Genomic DNA, 17,138 nt, shown 5'->3' with positions numbered 1-17,138 from the left:
AAGGGTATTTGACGAAAGATTAACAACCCGAGCGGTCCCGGGCTGCGCGGGGTGTACGCTAATTTTAGGTGACCTCGCCTTAGATATTGCATAAGCAAAATGTTTGTGGACCGTACGGTTACGTATTATTAATATGCAAATGCTATAAACCAATTTAATTATTCTTACTATCATTTGACCGGTTCGATTTATCTTGATTAAATTAAAAAAAAAAATCGGTGGTATGCTTGCGGTTCTGTATGTTAATTTGTGTGCACGATCCCGACGCAGGCAAGTACCAATGTTATATGTACTTTTTTAGTTACTCTTTAAGATACTTGTGGCAAAAGGTGAGGGAACACATGATGAGGTACCCTGAACGTCCTTCTATTAGAATCTGGAATCGCCAACCCGCAGTGAGCTAGCGTGGCAATCAATGCTTAAACCTACCCTAAATGGGATGCACGTGCCGAACAGTGGGTCATCTGTAGGCTGGTAATATTATTAAATATAATGTAACCGTAAACATCCGGACCTCCAACATTCATTAAATATGTTAGGAGAAGAATCGTTATGGAAATTTATTTTACAATTAGCTTGTTAAGATGCACACAATACCAAATGGTAATATAAGGTGTATGCTAAATATATCATAAATGTTCATCGTTGACTGTTCCTGAAGAATCATCAAAGCGCTCTTGTTTTCATGCAAGCGTCTTATGCACACATGTGCGTGTACCATACGCAACACCCTAACTTCCAACTTCGCGAACACTTCTGAACGCGAGTGTACAGATTTCAATTATTACTCGCATTACAATGGAGAAGTTTTCAGCGAATCATTAAAATATGCTAATTTGTTTCTTAGGTGTGTAATATGGTATTGATTTATTAATGCTAAGCAGAACGTTTTATACCGTTTGCTTTGGGAATGTCTTAATTAGAAGAAGTTATGGAATTATTAAATTAATTGTCTTTTAAATGAAAGGAATATTGCGTATTGTAATTATGGGGTATGTAAATGTTGATTATATGCTTTCAAGCAGGATGTACTTAATGTTTGGGCTAAATAAACTGAACACTTTTTTGTCTATGTATGTGTAAGCTGTATGATTGTGGTATACGAATAATTATAGCTATTGAGGAATGCCCCAGAATCAGGATAAAAAAATACGATAGAATACCACTATATCGATAACAAAATTTTATCTTATCTGGTGAAAAGTTATTTTGGCACAAATATTATAAAGCCGCAAGTTCAAACTGGCTTCAGTAATAAAAGTAAATAACCTTATTCCGTAATCTACTCGTTCGAATAAACTACAAGTGTACATACGTGCAAATGCAACTAGGACAGGCACTCGCCTCAAAGGGAACCGTTTCGTGCACAATTCCCGAGTTATACTCTACTTTGTCCGTGGTATTGTAATAGACAACAACTCTACAATTCTACTGACTCTACATTCACAATGTTCTGTCTTGCGTGGGTGTCGTGTTTTCCATTTAATTTAACTGTTTGTCTCGCAGCATGTGACCGAAATTCAGAATTTAAATGTTTAGCTTGGACACTGCAGAATTGAAGAGAATAAATTAATGTTTGGGAATTTTGTTCAAGAGTTTTGAGTCAGAGAGAGTGGTGTCAAATTGCCTAAAAGATGATGGACCCAGAAAAGTTTTTTCTCTGACATTTTAGTCAATGCAAAATATGTTTTATCGTTCATGCAGCTGAAGGTTTGTCAAATACTACTTTGGTAATCGTAACGATTCGTCGAACGTCGATTCGTCACTTTGAACATCAAAAAATTTAGTCACTTTGACATAAAGATATTTTTACCCAATACCTATTATGAACCCGTGTTAAAATAAAAAAAAATGCGAGCAGCTAAAAGTTTATGTACGAGAACAAACAATTTTTTCATAAAATACTACGATCACAAGTATAAGCAGTCTTGGGTGCATTCTTCTATTTCACTTAATCTTTACGATGTCACGTACTTGTGAAAGAGATAGCGATACTATCGTAAACGTGCCGTTCAATAGACGGAGCGATACAAAACTCTTTTGCTACAAACCGTACGGCATAAAAATATTCAACAAATTGGTGTTTCAACTTCCATAAACTTATCATGATGCACATTTAATTTTATAGGAATAGGTAAGAATCGACAAAATTCTAAAACGTAATGCATTTTTATTATTTTCGATATCGGAAGAATATAATATGTATATATAGGTAACTGCAGAGTATTTAGCTCTTTTCCCGATGGACTGATGATTTAAAATGGTAACTGGCCAGGACTGGATGCGCGTGGTGAAGGTCTTAGTCTGATTGATTTACAACGCAATTATTGGACAAAATTCTAAACTTATCACACTTTTTTTATCAGCCTTAACAACAAAAAGCATCGTCTTCAAATTAATTTTCAGTACAGCAGAAAGGAAAATGTAAAGCGACAGTAAAGGTCATTGTTTCCCTATCGCTACTCCATCCGCACTACAGTTGCGAATAACTTTATGTTCAAACTCCTAGAGGTCGCTGTAAAATAAACTCCAGAAAGGAGTTGCGGCTCATTGGCTGACCCAATTTGGAAGGTCGGCTTCCATTCCCCTTTCCGCTTTGAGTTGGTGATTCTCGATTAAGGAGCTTTCGGATAAGTTCTTTTAGTGTCATTACGTATTGAGTTTGAATTGGAATTCGATTGCTGTATGATTTTAATTGTTTGAAAACATTGGTGCGAAGTTTGGTGTCTTTGTTTTAGGTGCTAGATTTTAATAATACAATATTTTACTGGGTATGAACTAGAGAGTTGTCTATTATGTATTGAATGCTTAATTTGATTGAACGCTTCGAAACTTTGAGTTATTGTCGTTTATTATTGACATATTCAGTATATTCCCCGAAATTGGATTCAATAAGTAACGCAACAAAATAGACGACTCTATTTTATAACTTTCATAAGGCGAATCGATAATTATTAGATACATTATATTTACCAGTCCCAAAGATTAAGAGGCCAACACGCTCACTTGAAACATTCATTAAGACACTCCATACATCCCTATACCTCGCTACCGACCTAACCGTCGGATCAGGTCAACTTTAATTAACCAGCAAAGCCTTCCAATCGAAGAAGCGCAGTTACCCTTAAACGAACACCTTATTGTCGTGTTTATTGCGGACTCTGCTTTTACGATATTCTTTCTATTTTCCTTTTCGATTGATTTCGTGGTCCATTGTATTGATACAATGTTTCCTAGTGTGACGTGTGTTAATATTTTTAGTTGCAGTATGGTAGGTTTTGTATAAGAGTGAATGAATCGGTCGCAGTGGTGTTTCGAAGAAATGAATTACTTGTATAGGTAATAGGGTAATTCGTGAGTAATTTTTTGCAATATCTCTTCGAAAGCTGAGTTATCTGTAGGTTTTTGGTCACCAATGACCAGGTTATGACCAAGAACTCCTTCTACATTGCCGTTTTTTTCCAGTTAATTGAAAATAATGATTAATGTCTCTCTTCCTATCTATTCACACCTCTCGTTTTACCGGCACACATGTACTTTATAAATTCTTTTCATTATCAGATATTTATGTGGCTACTCTATTATCCCTTCGCCGGCCCACATCAAAGCCAAATATAATTAAAACAGGCTGCGCTCAAAGAAACAGCCTACATTTTTAAATGAATTCACGTTATATTTTACGTAAAATGTAATTATTACGCCGGTACGGTCTACGGTTTTTGATATAAACCCAGATTAAGTATTTTGACAGTAATATTTTGATATTATCCGCGTATTTTGTTTGATGTATACGTTAATGCAGTGAAAGAAAATATTAAAGTCTGTTTATTTAAATGAATTTAGCGTATGGCATACATTTTATAGATACATTCAGACTTGTGGACTAGCATGTACTTATATTCTATAGTATCATGCGGGGATGATGGGCATGGCTTGCTTGTAAATATAAGACACTCTAAACAGTACAACGTAATTTTAATTGTCACTTGAGTACAGAATATTTAGAAGAATTATTTTGACAGAACTTGCTACGTCGTAGAGCCCGCGTAGAGGTTGCAGTGAAAGTGAAAATTTACATTTACTATATCGAAGAAAAAAATACTCCTAAGCTACCCCACAGCTTTGTATTAATGGGCATTTAACCGGAATGATATAATACAAAATCATATTTTTTAAGTCGGAGCTCTTTAACGTAGCACCAAAAAGCTTTAACATTTACAATAATATTTCCTCATCATTACATCTTTTAGCAGCAATAAATACATAAGTACATGCGAAACCTTCATCAAATCGATACCGTTTCGTTCAGTGAATAGAGACAATAGAATATTCCCCAATCAAACAGTGCGACACAAGTCAGAGGGTTCGCTAATTTTATCATGACCGAATTTCTCTAAAAGAAATGAGCGCACAATTTACCGAATATTTCATTGCAAACGAAATTCTATTTTATGTCCTCGTTCTAAGGTTTATAATTCATTAAATAGAGCTTTGTTTAATGCTAGCAAATTTTGATGTGTGGACTTTCCATCGATTTGATTCTGTGTGAGTGTTTTATTAGAAAGAATGTTCTTACATTTTCCCCCCTAGTGTTTTATAGGTACATTTTTAAGGTGCTTGAGGCAAAGGTACGCGATAAGGGGAATGTATGGTGTTCGAAAGGAGGATTATGTTCGAAGGAGGTTCTATATAAGATTGCTCTCCCTTTTATGTGGGACGCGTTGAATTTTACTACCTCATATTGGTGTTGGAAATGTCGTTACAACTTATAACATATTGCAATAGCCCTTCTCACAATTGCTATAGTAATTCTAGCGAAATAAGGCACTTTTGAAATGACGTTATAAGATAGTTAATGCGACAGAATAAACGCTTTATATAGGTTTAGGTATCTATGAAACTAGGTGTCGACTGTTGTATTTATAAGAAGAAATACGTATTTTTAGTGATTACAATAAAATGTTTTAAATAAAAAAATAGTGTTCATTGACATTCAGTAATTCACCGAATGTTACTTTTCGTTGGTTCCTGAAATATGTTTGTTTATCGAATAAAGTGCGGAAACAATATCTCTACGAATCCCGGTGCTATGTAACTCATGATTTATTTCACAAGAGGATTTGGCGATGCAGCCAATATTCGCCTTTCCACACACCGTAGAACGAGCTACGCCACTTCGTAGCCCGGGGCTACGACGCTACGTGCTACGGTACGCAATGAGAAGAGCTGTATTGACATCGTTATGAGGAAAGGAAACCAATAAAATGTATTTTATCGTCAGATGGTATTTTTATTCCGTTTCAAATAATGTATAACATTATCTCTTCAGGGGATGGGCAGAGTAACCTGATAGACCAGATCAGACACCAGAAGAATTTGCGAAACGCTTATATTCTATCTTCTTAAGAAACAGTGGTTTCAGTGGTATTAAGTATATAACGCACATTTACTAACGGTGTCTCGTCGTCCACAAAAGCTTGAACTAACTTTGTGCTTTCTAATGCATGTGACTTGATGTTCAACAAAAGCATTGAAGCGTTCACTATGGAGTGCCCGATTACATAACCCCTAACCTAAGCCTATTTACCCGTGCAACATGGTACCTTTCAATTAGACTGGTTGTCAGACTTTCTAGATTTTGACTACCCATAACGACTGTCGAAGATGTATTAATAACAGCCGGGACCCAAAATTTATCGTGCCTTCCAAAAATCGGACGATCTCGTTTCGACATACGGTCACCCATTCATAGCCCGACCATTTCAAGCGTAGCTTTTGGTTGATCCGCTTATGCAGTTGAAGCTAAGCCACGAGCTCCCTCAGCAGTGGTTATTAAATGTTTTCTAAAATCAGTACCGTTTGCTTATCTATTGCTTTTTGTTTCAGGTGATCTGTGGTGGGCGGACGGCCGCGTCGCAAACACACATGCTGACGATATGGTATGCTCATTTATTATTGTTAAAACAACTTTTAAAAAGATCGGTAATTTGCGTTTTTGTTGAAACTTAACGTTTAACTTGCCTTTTTAGTAAACTAACACTTTTAAATTGAACTTAAATTGTCACGTATTGTATAAAAGTCTAAAAAGATAAAGAAAACGAGAAGGCTTTTGTGCGGTTAAATGTCAAATAGGCTAGCATTTTTTTTTACGTTTTAGAGTCCCTTCGTTTAAATATGTTGTTTAATAAAATGGTCTGTCATTTGTTTCTTAAAATTGTATTAAATAGCTTATTTTAATTGCCAAGTATCTGTAGTTTATATTTCAAGCTTTTTATATGCAACGATAACTTCTTCATTACTCCCCGGGCTGTTCAATTTTTTTACTACTAACGCCATCTAGGCGCTTCACGTGATAGCGCCAAGTCTACTTGCGTCGTACTCGAGTGTGTTGAAACCGCTTCTAAGCATTCTCATCCCTTAGCATTTAGTTCGCGCGCCACTCGCTAGATGGCGTGAGCCTTAGGTTTTATCGAACGCGTTGAGTTTTATTTGCTCCTTTCATCATAAACATTTTAATCTATTGAAATAAAGAGAAAATAATCTAATTTAAAGTCATAAATTAAATGGCACAAGTTTTAAATAATGACAATAAGATTTTCTTCTGCATCCACATTTTTAAATGTTGTTTAATGTATAATTTAAATAAATATACATAGCTACTAATAGCTTGATATGATGTGAACTTTGATTTATAGTAAAGGGCTGAGTAAGCCTCAATACTTTGTGACTGCCTTATTTTATTTATTTTCCATACCCAGCGTCTCTCATTAGCGGTTCTATATCACTTAGCTTTGCTTTTGAAATGTAGAAACGTAGTAGTCATTTACCGTTTTTATTATTATCGGTATTATTACAACGAGAAAATTTATTATTAATTAATGGTGTGTGTATGTTCAGGATACAGTATGGCCGCGGCATATTGGCTCAACTCGCTCGGATGCCTGTCGCTGTCGCTCCTATGTCTCTTCGCAACTACTCTTCAAGTCACAAGCGGTGAGTACCTACAGTTAACAATATACATATAGATACCAGGATTATTAATCTGTGTACAAAAGCCATGTTCTGGCTTAAAATGATGGTTGGGCTACATTTACGGTTAGAAATTTTCAGGAAGAAAGTCTATTACGTTTCCAAAACCAAATGAATTTAATACGATATAGGGTACATCAAGAATATTCAGTAAAAAAATATGTCTCGTAACTCTACTTCCCCCGCTTGCGAATGGTCAAATTCAATTCTAATCCAACTTAATTGATCGCGACATGTCAAACGTCACACTGATTAGCTGTTGAGTGACAGTTGTATAATTAAGATTAATACGTTGACACTAATGTGACGTTATAGGAACTATATAATAATTATTTTTTAATACGTTACCTATTGTAGAGTTCCAAAAGCATTATTTTTATAAATGTATGAAAGAATCGTAGGTACCAATTTTTTTATAAAAGTTTATGCAATTCTTCCGTCAATTTTTTCTTGTAAGATTTACTTGAAAGTTTTATAAAGAAATATAGTATAGCGTGTTTTTCAATAGCCTCTGCTAACCTTTACATAGGCATTTAGTATTGTACTCATAGGATGGTAATGAGCGTTTCGCCGCATAGCAATTTATGATGTACATTACTGTGTTATTAATTGCTGCTTTTAGTAAGCTTAGAGTGGCTATTATGAGCTGCAACAAATTTTCACAGACGAGCAATGTATCGCTAATTAATGTAGAGCCTACTAGAAGGAGATGGTTAATTTTTTTATTAGCTAGCTATAGGCACAGTTAAAGGCACTAAACCTATTAAAACTTAAAAAAAAAATACTTTAAAAACATTCGGTAAGATGTGAAGAATTTTTAAAATCATATTTAATAAATGGTTTTAGTCATAGCTTTTTCGCTGACCCCAAGAGACTGCTATTCTAGTAGAACAATTAAATCATGTTTCCATGTCCTTGAATATCAAAATCTCTAAACAATTTTCTTCTGCCATAGATATTCTCTTTGGGATAGAACTGTATTGCCAAAAATATATGCATCCTATTCCAACGTATGGCTGAAAGCTACCCGTCCCGTTCTTCAGGCGCAGGGAAACGATCAATAAGGATTCAGATTCTAAATTCGAATAAGATACCGTTGGGAAGGAGGAACATTTTTGTAATTGCTTGGAACTGTTTTAAAAGTTTGTTGGAGTAATGTAAAGAGTTGGCCAGTTTCAAATACAATTTCTCTCATTCGATATTCTAAATATTTTGACACGAGCACTACGATACGTTTTTGAAACAAACCTCAAAAGTTAAATTGTAATTTTTAAGTCAACTATTACGAAAAACAAATATAAAGTTAGATGCTTTTTAATACTTTACTACCAATGCGTAACTTGTGCATCAATAGTTTTTTTAAATCTTTTAAAACGTTACGGTAATGACTCTAGGTTCTCTTGCACCTGACTGATTATATCTCGTATCCATTGAACCGACTTCTAATTGAATATCAAGATAGAACGTTTACTATATTACGGCTTCACAATACACAGCATCGTATACATACAGTCGAACTACTGAACCTCTTGCATACATTTGCATTGGTTCTCTCGTATTTTTAAAACTGTGCCTCGACCCATCTTTACATATTTCCAGTTCGGTGTCAAACGAATTTAGCTCTACAATCACGGTGAAAGCTTTCCTTTCAATTAAATTCATTTTGTGAAGAGTCTCGATGCAGATCTCAGCGCCTATTGTTTACTCGAACTATTCTTACTTCCTTGCATTTTCTCGCTTGAATTTCTTCGTTTCTGGCGGCATAGTCATTAGCATAATTACGTCGGCACTCATAAACACGCCTCTGAAACATTCCGGAGTCGTTTGAACGAATTTTTAAAGGGCAAAAGAGAAATGAAGGTAGATTTCAGCCAGTATCTTTTGTTTGAGAGAGCCATTCTTTAATCTAAGACATTTTACTCCGCGAATCGCTGTATAACTGTGTATAAGCCTCTTTGGGGATACAATCCCAAGACATCCAGTTTTTTAATTATAAAAATATGTTGAAGGCTCTTTGTGAAGAAGCTTGAGACATAAAGCAGTTGAATTTTCTCTCTTTTGAGTATAATGAGCGTCTTCTTATCATTTCGACGCTGTGTCGCTGTGATAAAATTGATGTCGAGCTGACGATATTTTAGAATTTATATTAGGGGTACAATACTATGGGATATTTATCGTCATTGTTTGATATAAAGGTATTAATTGATTGTCAAAAACTCACTTCACTTCACTCAATAATAATAATCGAAAGCCGATTCGAGTAAAATCTAGTGTTGTTCGAGAGTTGAGTTTGGAAAATAAACTAAAAAGAATAGCCGATGTTTTAGTGGATGAGCATCATTCATCACGGAGACCAACTGCGGAGACTTTCCCGATGGAATTTTCCTGTTTTCCTAACCGAAGCCTTTTACCACTCCGTTCGTACTCGTGACTAACGAATTACACTCACAAACTCACACACAAACATACTCTATACACACTCATGTGTCGTTGTGTGTCTGATGTAGAGCATTGTTGATGTTATTTTTTAATATCAAGAGAGATGTTTGTGGTGTGTAGTTTCAATGAATCTTGTGAATGTTGTTTTTATTTTAAACAAATGATTTCTTTTATGTATGATATACAGGTTTAGAGTAAGCAGTCATATTAGCTACATATATCAAAGCAAAAAATCTATATTTTGATAGCTCACTTTGATAGTTGTCAAACACTCCTCGGTGACTCGCGTCCTTTCGTACATGTCTACCTATATGCATGACTGATAAACTATCGATCGATAAAAAGTCTGTTCAGGGACATTACAAGAAAACAACAATATTCCACTGAACAACTTCCCACGACTTCGTTTATTTCTTCAACCGTATGCAATGAAGCAAAATAAATATTTCGATCCTCGTCATATGTCAAATATTAGAAATTCTACTCGAGTTCGCGCAAGATAAATCACATAGGACCCGAGCAACCTCTTGCTACAAAACGCACGGTAATGTAAACTCTATGTCTTAGGCAGTAAAGTTGAAATGTATGGGTTGGAAATTTTGCAATGTGTAAAAATATGTTTGCGGACTTGTAGATAGAATATCAGAGGGTTCAGAAATAGATTCGTTTTAGGTCTCGTCTGAGGGCTTGTGACTCAATATGATGCACTTCGTTTGGTACACTCAGTTCTGTCGATGTAATATTTGTTTTATAAGAAAATAAAATCTTTACATATAGGCTATCGATATTTTACATTATTCAACTTTCGAATTTGAGAGAAATATGTAAGAATATCCTCTAGTTAGATAGAGGTGCTGGAAAAAAGATATCACAAGGTTTTTCTGAATTCGAGTTATTTTAACAAGGTTAAAAATAGAAGCTTTGGAATACCGATGTTACGCTACAGACAAGTCGTCATTTGAGCCCACGCGCCTACGACGTAGTCAGGTACTACGTCGTAACCCGTAGCACGTGTAAAACAAATCTGCAATTAGATAGCGTCACGTTCGCGCTTCATTGATTCCCTTATTTGACAAAAAAATAACTAAATAAAGTCACGATTAATTTTAAAAATAGGTTTAAAAAAAAGTAATGTTTGTTTCATAAACAATCAGACCCATTTATTTTGATAAACAATTCTCCTTTACGTAATATTATTATTGTTTCCCGGGGTTTCATAAACAATAAGTGACTTGCACAAGACACAGCATTCACACAACTGCTTGTGCTACGCGGGAATCAAACCTAGATACGTCGCGGCTTTTACCACTTGACTATCCGTGCAATCATTTATTAGCATAGTAGACAAAATTAGATTACGTATTAAGATTTTCATTTTACGGAGTAAAACGCCTAACATGTGAAAAGTTTGTAACATTGTTTTCCGTTAGTTAAAAGGAATTAGCTGGCGAGTGTGTGGGAGGTAACTTGCGCATCAGAGGCTATTTCTAGAAAAAACACACAACGTAACCACGACAAAGAATCTAAAATTATATTTAATAAAATTCCTGGTTAATTAACAAGGATACAATGTACACTAGGTAACATAATATATTTTCTCCCAATCCCCATTCAGTTATAACATTTATTAAGAAAATAGTCGGTGATCCCACGTGGAGGTAGACAAACGACCAATTTTCTTTTCCTCATTAAAATGTTGCTTGGGTAACAATTTTTCCGCTCACACAGACCTTGGGAAATTAATTTTTTCCTCTCTTACTATATTTTTTCTCATTATTTTATCCTCAATTACAATTTTCTTAGACTACACGCACGTAAACTTGGATTGCATTTACTTGCCTTCTAAAAGTTAGGGCTGAAAAAAGCGGCAAACATTTTATGTTGGTTTTCTTTCAAGATTTTTCTTTACATTTTTTTGGTGACTTGGACCTTAAGTAAGTACACAATAGTGCGTCCTTACATACCAAAAATCCTTACGGAACAAATCCTCTTATTTTTAGGGTTCCTTACCCAAGGGGTAAACAGCCCTACAGAACAACCCTACAACCTGAGGGTCAACCTGTCCGTCCATCTGTCTATCCATTCAAGCTTTGAATTGCATCTTATGAACCCTGACAACTTTATTGACAAAAAATATTGTCGAGATTAAGTAACGTTGTTACGGTAATATTATTTTGGCATGCACCGATTTGTACGGTATCTTGAGAGTCGCAAGTTCGACTCGCACTTTACCAGTTTTATTTTAGGTTAGAGTGTGTAGAGTGCTAAGGATCTTCACTTCAAGCAGACGAGCTCATACAGTCTGTACTAAGATGGTATATTGTTATTGCGAAGTGTCATTTTTTCCCTTTTTTAAAAAACAGTACATTTTACGTGAAGAATAATGTATTCTGCTTGGAGCTTGTTTCCATATGGGAACGTCATCTTCACACCAGGATTTATCTCCCAGCTTTCTTACCACTATAATGCAGAATGAAAATGCAGATTTCGCACACGTGCATTGTTTACCCTTTCAGGTAAAACTTTTCTGCTTTTATTTCAATATGCTCAAAATTTTGAGTTTTATGTTTATGAAATAAGCATATTGTACGGTTGTGTACAAATAATTTTGCTATGGCTAAACGCGGCAGCATGATCGTGGCTCTATGCTTGGATTTGTATCCTCGAGGTGCACGTTTGATTCTTACGCAAAGTACCAAAGTGACTTTTACAAAGTTAAGACAGATAGGCTAGTATAATAACACAACCTTTTGCAAGCCATGTTTCAGCCGCACTATAGTATTTGGAATAACGCGACAAATATTTTCGAGCCAGTAATATAACCTAACCTAACATTATCGACATTTAATCATCTGACTGCACGGATAGCCGAGTGGTTGAAGTCACCACGCCACATCCACTGAGCGAGACGCGTCGCGGTTTTGAACCCATCGTAGAATAGGTGGTTGTGTGATCCAAAAATGCTTGTCTTGAGTCTGCGTGTCTTTGTACATGTGATTGAAAGTTTTTGAAACACAAGGATTAAATTCCTTAAAAGGAGGCGTACACAAAAAAAAATAGGGTACAATTCTCCTTTTGTCGTAACTCTTTGAACAAAATCAAATCGATTCCTTTTTCAAATTACGCGCGATTAAAACTTAGTCGATTTGCGTAGTTCCAGGCGATTGAACAGCATTGTACTAACAGTGCTCTACGAACGAGTTTTATCAGTTACAGGCTTACCTTTGTTGTCGCCGCACACCTGCATTCAAACTATTGCCGAGAACTTTCTGGGTTATGATGCGAGTAAATGTTGGATATGTTAGCTATTGAACTTTTGTGTGTAGTTGAGGCCTATCGTATTGGCTTGTTTTTGTATGAAATTTTGGTCTACGACTACGCCTGTCAATTTTAGAAGATTGAAATTTTCAGATCATTCCTTCATGAGTATTGAGAAAATAGAAGAAAAGATCGATATATTTCTTTAAGGTAGTCGATCGACTAACAGAGAGTTCAAGAAACCGAATTCCTTGAACTCTCTGTTAGTCTAGCCAATTATTGGGCTATACATCAAAAAATTAAGAAAAAAATCGCTGACGTAATTTCCAAAATAGGTACCGCGAATTATTTGTTTCGAAAAAGTAGAAATTTCAGAATCGTTATTCATTGAAAAACGTATCTACTGTTTTACTCCGCACTGTACCACTTAACGTATAACACATGTCCCTCAATGGTATTACAATAAGTACCTTCCTATTAAGTGTATATACACCAGCTGGTAAGCTATGTGTACTCTGCGTGCGCCGTGGATATCGGCGCCGACTGCTAATCCCTCGTGAAAGCCCTGCGCCGCTACAGATTAATAAAACAACGCCATCTCTTGGTGAATTATGGCTATTAATACAACGTTGACTTATTGAGGATTCGGCTATTTTTGTTTTTTATTTATCCTGCCTTTTTATTTCATACCGATGGCTTTAATGTCCAACATTATGCCAACATGCCATCTAAGAAACAATATTATCCACAAAAATCTTTTACAATGTACAAGTAATCACTATAATGTGAAAACCAAAATTCCAAAAAGATAACTCCTACAAATGTTTAAAAAATACTTGATTTTATTTGCTAAATTTTTAAGCACTTATCTTTCATCAATTTGACACTTCATAATAATTATACTGTTTAATCCAAGTCTTAACATGGACGGTGTCTAATCTCCAAACAAAAACTTCTGATGAAAAATGAATATTCAAATAACTAAAAAAGGCCATCTTTATCTCCAATTAAAGAATATAAAACTATTAATACTGAAATAATATTTTCATTAAATTATTTCTCGATTCACGGTCGGATCATTGGCGTTGAGCCGTCCGCGACCAGTAACAAATTGGTCATAGTCTGATATAGGGCACTGATAGACACATTGACCTAATTTCTTTATACATTGACATATATAGTCGATATGTAGCGATAATATCTTAGGAACTATCAATCACTGCGGCTTAAGAGGGCATGAAAGATCCGAACACCGGGTTATATTAAAAAACGTCTCAGTGTAAACTGGTAATGTGTTATATTTTTGTGCTAGTGTAATGTGACTGTAGTATATGAAGTATGAATAATGCTTAACTGTAATATTTGGGTAGAGCACTTAGAGTCAATATTGTAACGTTTTAAAAGTGCCTGGAAAACGGCGTTCTTGAAATAGAAGCTTTTGATTTTAATTTTATGAAATAATCATACCTAATACTCAGACAATTATTTTTACTGCTTCACGTCCTTTTATATTTTTTTAGTTTAGTCTAGGCAGAGTAAAGTCATAACTTTCTATTAATTTTGAAGTTGCACTTGCGTTTAAAAGACTCTGCATTATCAAATCGCTACCATAAATATTCAGAAGTGGCGGCAGTAACCATTTAACCGTTCTAGTTTATGTTTGTGTTAAAGTAATTTCAATCAAAACAAAACTCTGAGTGTTGATTGACTTTAAAACACTCACACCATACTACACATTTAACAATTGTATAATAACACGCGCCACACGCCGCTTGATCATTGATCAGCCCGCATACTTCCTGAGCTGCAACGTATACAGACATACACATTATAAACAAACCGACAAACAACAGAATTAAAGTACAATACTCTTTGTTACGATACAATAAAGATACTTACTACCAAAATAGACATACAATGGCCGGCTTCATCGCGATCTGCGGTATTTTGGAAACCATCTCAAAACAGGATGTACAGCATTTGCAAGAATGTTTAAAGTTTAATATAATATTTTTATTACTGCAATATTGTAATACGAGTATATAATCTGTATTGCATAGTTAATTTACAGATTCATTTATAAAGAGGGCGTCGCGTTGGCTTGTATCATTGGTTTAGTGCTTGCAACGCCACTGTAAAGTGTGGGGTCTCGGTTCTATTCCCGGGCCGGGCTTCCAATGTTTACTAAGTGTTTTTTTACTTAAAATATTTAATTATACTCGGATTCGGACAATTTGGATGTGTTTTCACTCCAGTTGCACAAACTTTCCATATAACGTTGTGCTCGCAACTAAGAGTGGGAAAAATCTAGCTCAAAATGTCATCGTACATGACAATTATACATGCGTTGCATCGACGTATATTGACAACATTTTAATCAAGTCGCCTTTATCAGTATTCGAAATCCGGCCAATCAAAAATCGAGCGTGAATTCGATTTAAGGTACCTAATACCCCCGCGGTCCCATATCGCATCACGTTACAAGACCGGGGTTACTACGTTTCGGTTAATCCCAGATGATGCGACATTTTTAACTTACGAGTTTTATATTGAGGAAAATTTTGGATGTACTTGCGTAGAGTTGCTGTCTCACTTTAGAAAAGGTCGTTTTGTGATAAGCTTTGGGACTCTTTGAAATAAAGGGATATTAAATTTTGGTCAACATTATAATCGTGGCTTTGGTTTTCAGAAGTAATGCTTTTAATAATAAAATTAAACTGGAAAACTAAAATTAAAATTTTAAATGCAGTTGCCGTCGAATGCATTATTATTGAAGTTTTTATTCATATAACGACAGTTTGTGCGTTATCGTTATCATTATTTTAGTCCTACATATTAAAAGACTTACAATGTATTTTTTATGACGTGATTGTCAACTGTTATGACTAAACATGCATGTAAGCCCATCCATAAACATACCTTTTATAGTACAACTCCTTCTCCTATTCAAAACTATTTCGATAAATGAAATGGCACAGTCACATTATTATTTCGTGACGTCATATTATAAGAGCAATAAGTTTAATGTAAATTAATCTCGAAGCTTTAATAAGGGTCTATCATTTCCTGAAAAAGTTTCAAGGTATTATGGTATCATTAATATTCATACCCGTCCTAAGCCGTGTTCATTTATTTAAATTTGTTGTTTTTAGCTGATTGAAGGTTTTCGTATATAAAAGGAGGTTTTAGTTTTATATTTGAGCAGTATTTTACGTAGTTGGTCGATGTTTGTTTGTGTTGTACAAGCTAATATAAAAATACTTTTGTTAACTAGGCGAGCGAGCCTGTGAGTCCCGTCAAACTTCCAACCTTTGTAATAATTACGTACGAAAAACGTATCGAATGTCAGTAGATTGTAAACGGGGAAGTGGATCGTTATGTGTTTCTGGGAACGAGAGAAATAATATATTTTTTTCGTACATTTTATGAAAAAATTTAATAGGTCAAATTCTGCGCTCTCTCAACCAAGACTGGTATAATGTATGAGCGATATGTCGTAATAATATTTTCTATTAAATATAAAGATATTTTCGGAAGTAGGTACTTTTTGGTTTTTAAAAAGAAATATTTTTTTTAGGTCTCCCGCCGTAGGCTTTTAATTCTTGTATCGTTAGAAATAGAAACGATGTGCACAAGACATATTTGAAACATTTCGTAAAATGTAGTTCACTTATGAATATTCCTCTTCGTCTTATCCATACACTCTGTACAGTTCAGCAGAACTAGTTCAATTTGCTAATGTAGTCTAGATAACGGAATATCTGAAATATGCTTACACATAAAATCTTTACCGTCTTATAAACGTAAACGTCATTCTCCGAACATGTTATAAACGTGAACATTCTGTTCGCTTTTATAAAGAAGATGCTGAGGAAAAAATGTAGTTACACACCTTTAAATAAATATGTTTATTAATATGCTAGTATAGTTATGTATGTACCGCGGTAAGCTCGGATAGAAAATACGAGACCAAAACGAAATTCGGTCTAATCGAAAAAGTGTCTATTAAAACTTTCTCATTACATCAATGAAACCTTTGGCCAGGTGAGCGTTAATCCGGCCGATCCATTAAAAGTCTGTCGGTGAAGGTGTTTTTCCTAATCTGTGGGTGATGGCTGTAAGATGTGGTCCGCTCCGCCCGCGGCCGCCCAGCCTCAGCGTCACGCGCCAGTGGGCGTCCGAACCTCGACGACGCAACACGTCACCGCGCGCGAACACAAACCCCGCGACATTCAAAAACAAAGTTACACATTTCTATTATAATCAGCCAGTGTTAAAGTGCGTTTAAAAATATAAAATTATAATTAATAAAGTTTTGTCAATATTTGGTGTTTATAGAAAGTTTAGTGTTGTTGTTCTTAGTGTTTTTGAAATTAGTCGAATATTAAAAGGTGGTGTTTTTATGAAGGTTG

The 17,138-nt window shown here is 35.2% G+C and overlaps 1 protein-coding gene across 1 annotated transcript in view; it reads left to right on the top strand.

Moving 5' to 3' along the window:
• LOC113496867 (cubilin) overlaps positions 1–17,138 on the top strand; it is an 84,790-nt gene that overhangs the window by 9,383 nt on the left and 58,269 nt on the right. The window contains exons 2-3 of the mRNA XM_026876235.1: positions 5,887–5,939; positions 6,898–6,993. Coding sequence (XP_026732036.1) covers positions 6,906–6,993 — 88 coding nt within the window. The 5' untranslated portion in view covers positions 5,887–5,939; positions 6,898–6,905. The remainder of the gene's footprint in view (positions 1–5,886; positions 5,940–6,897; positions 6,994–17,138) is intronic.

The sequence above is a fragment of the Trichoplusia ni genome, chromosome 8 (genome assembly GCF_003590095.1).
Source record: "Trichoplusia ni isolate ovarian cell line Hi5 chromosome 8, tn1, whole genome shotgun sequence".
Classification (NCBI taxonomy): Eukaryota; Metazoa; Arthropoda; class Insecta; order Lepidoptera; family Noctuidae; genus Trichoplusia; species Trichoplusia ni.
Note: the sequence above shows the minus strand (reverse complement) of the source record. Positions and strands in the feature narration are given on the sequence as shown.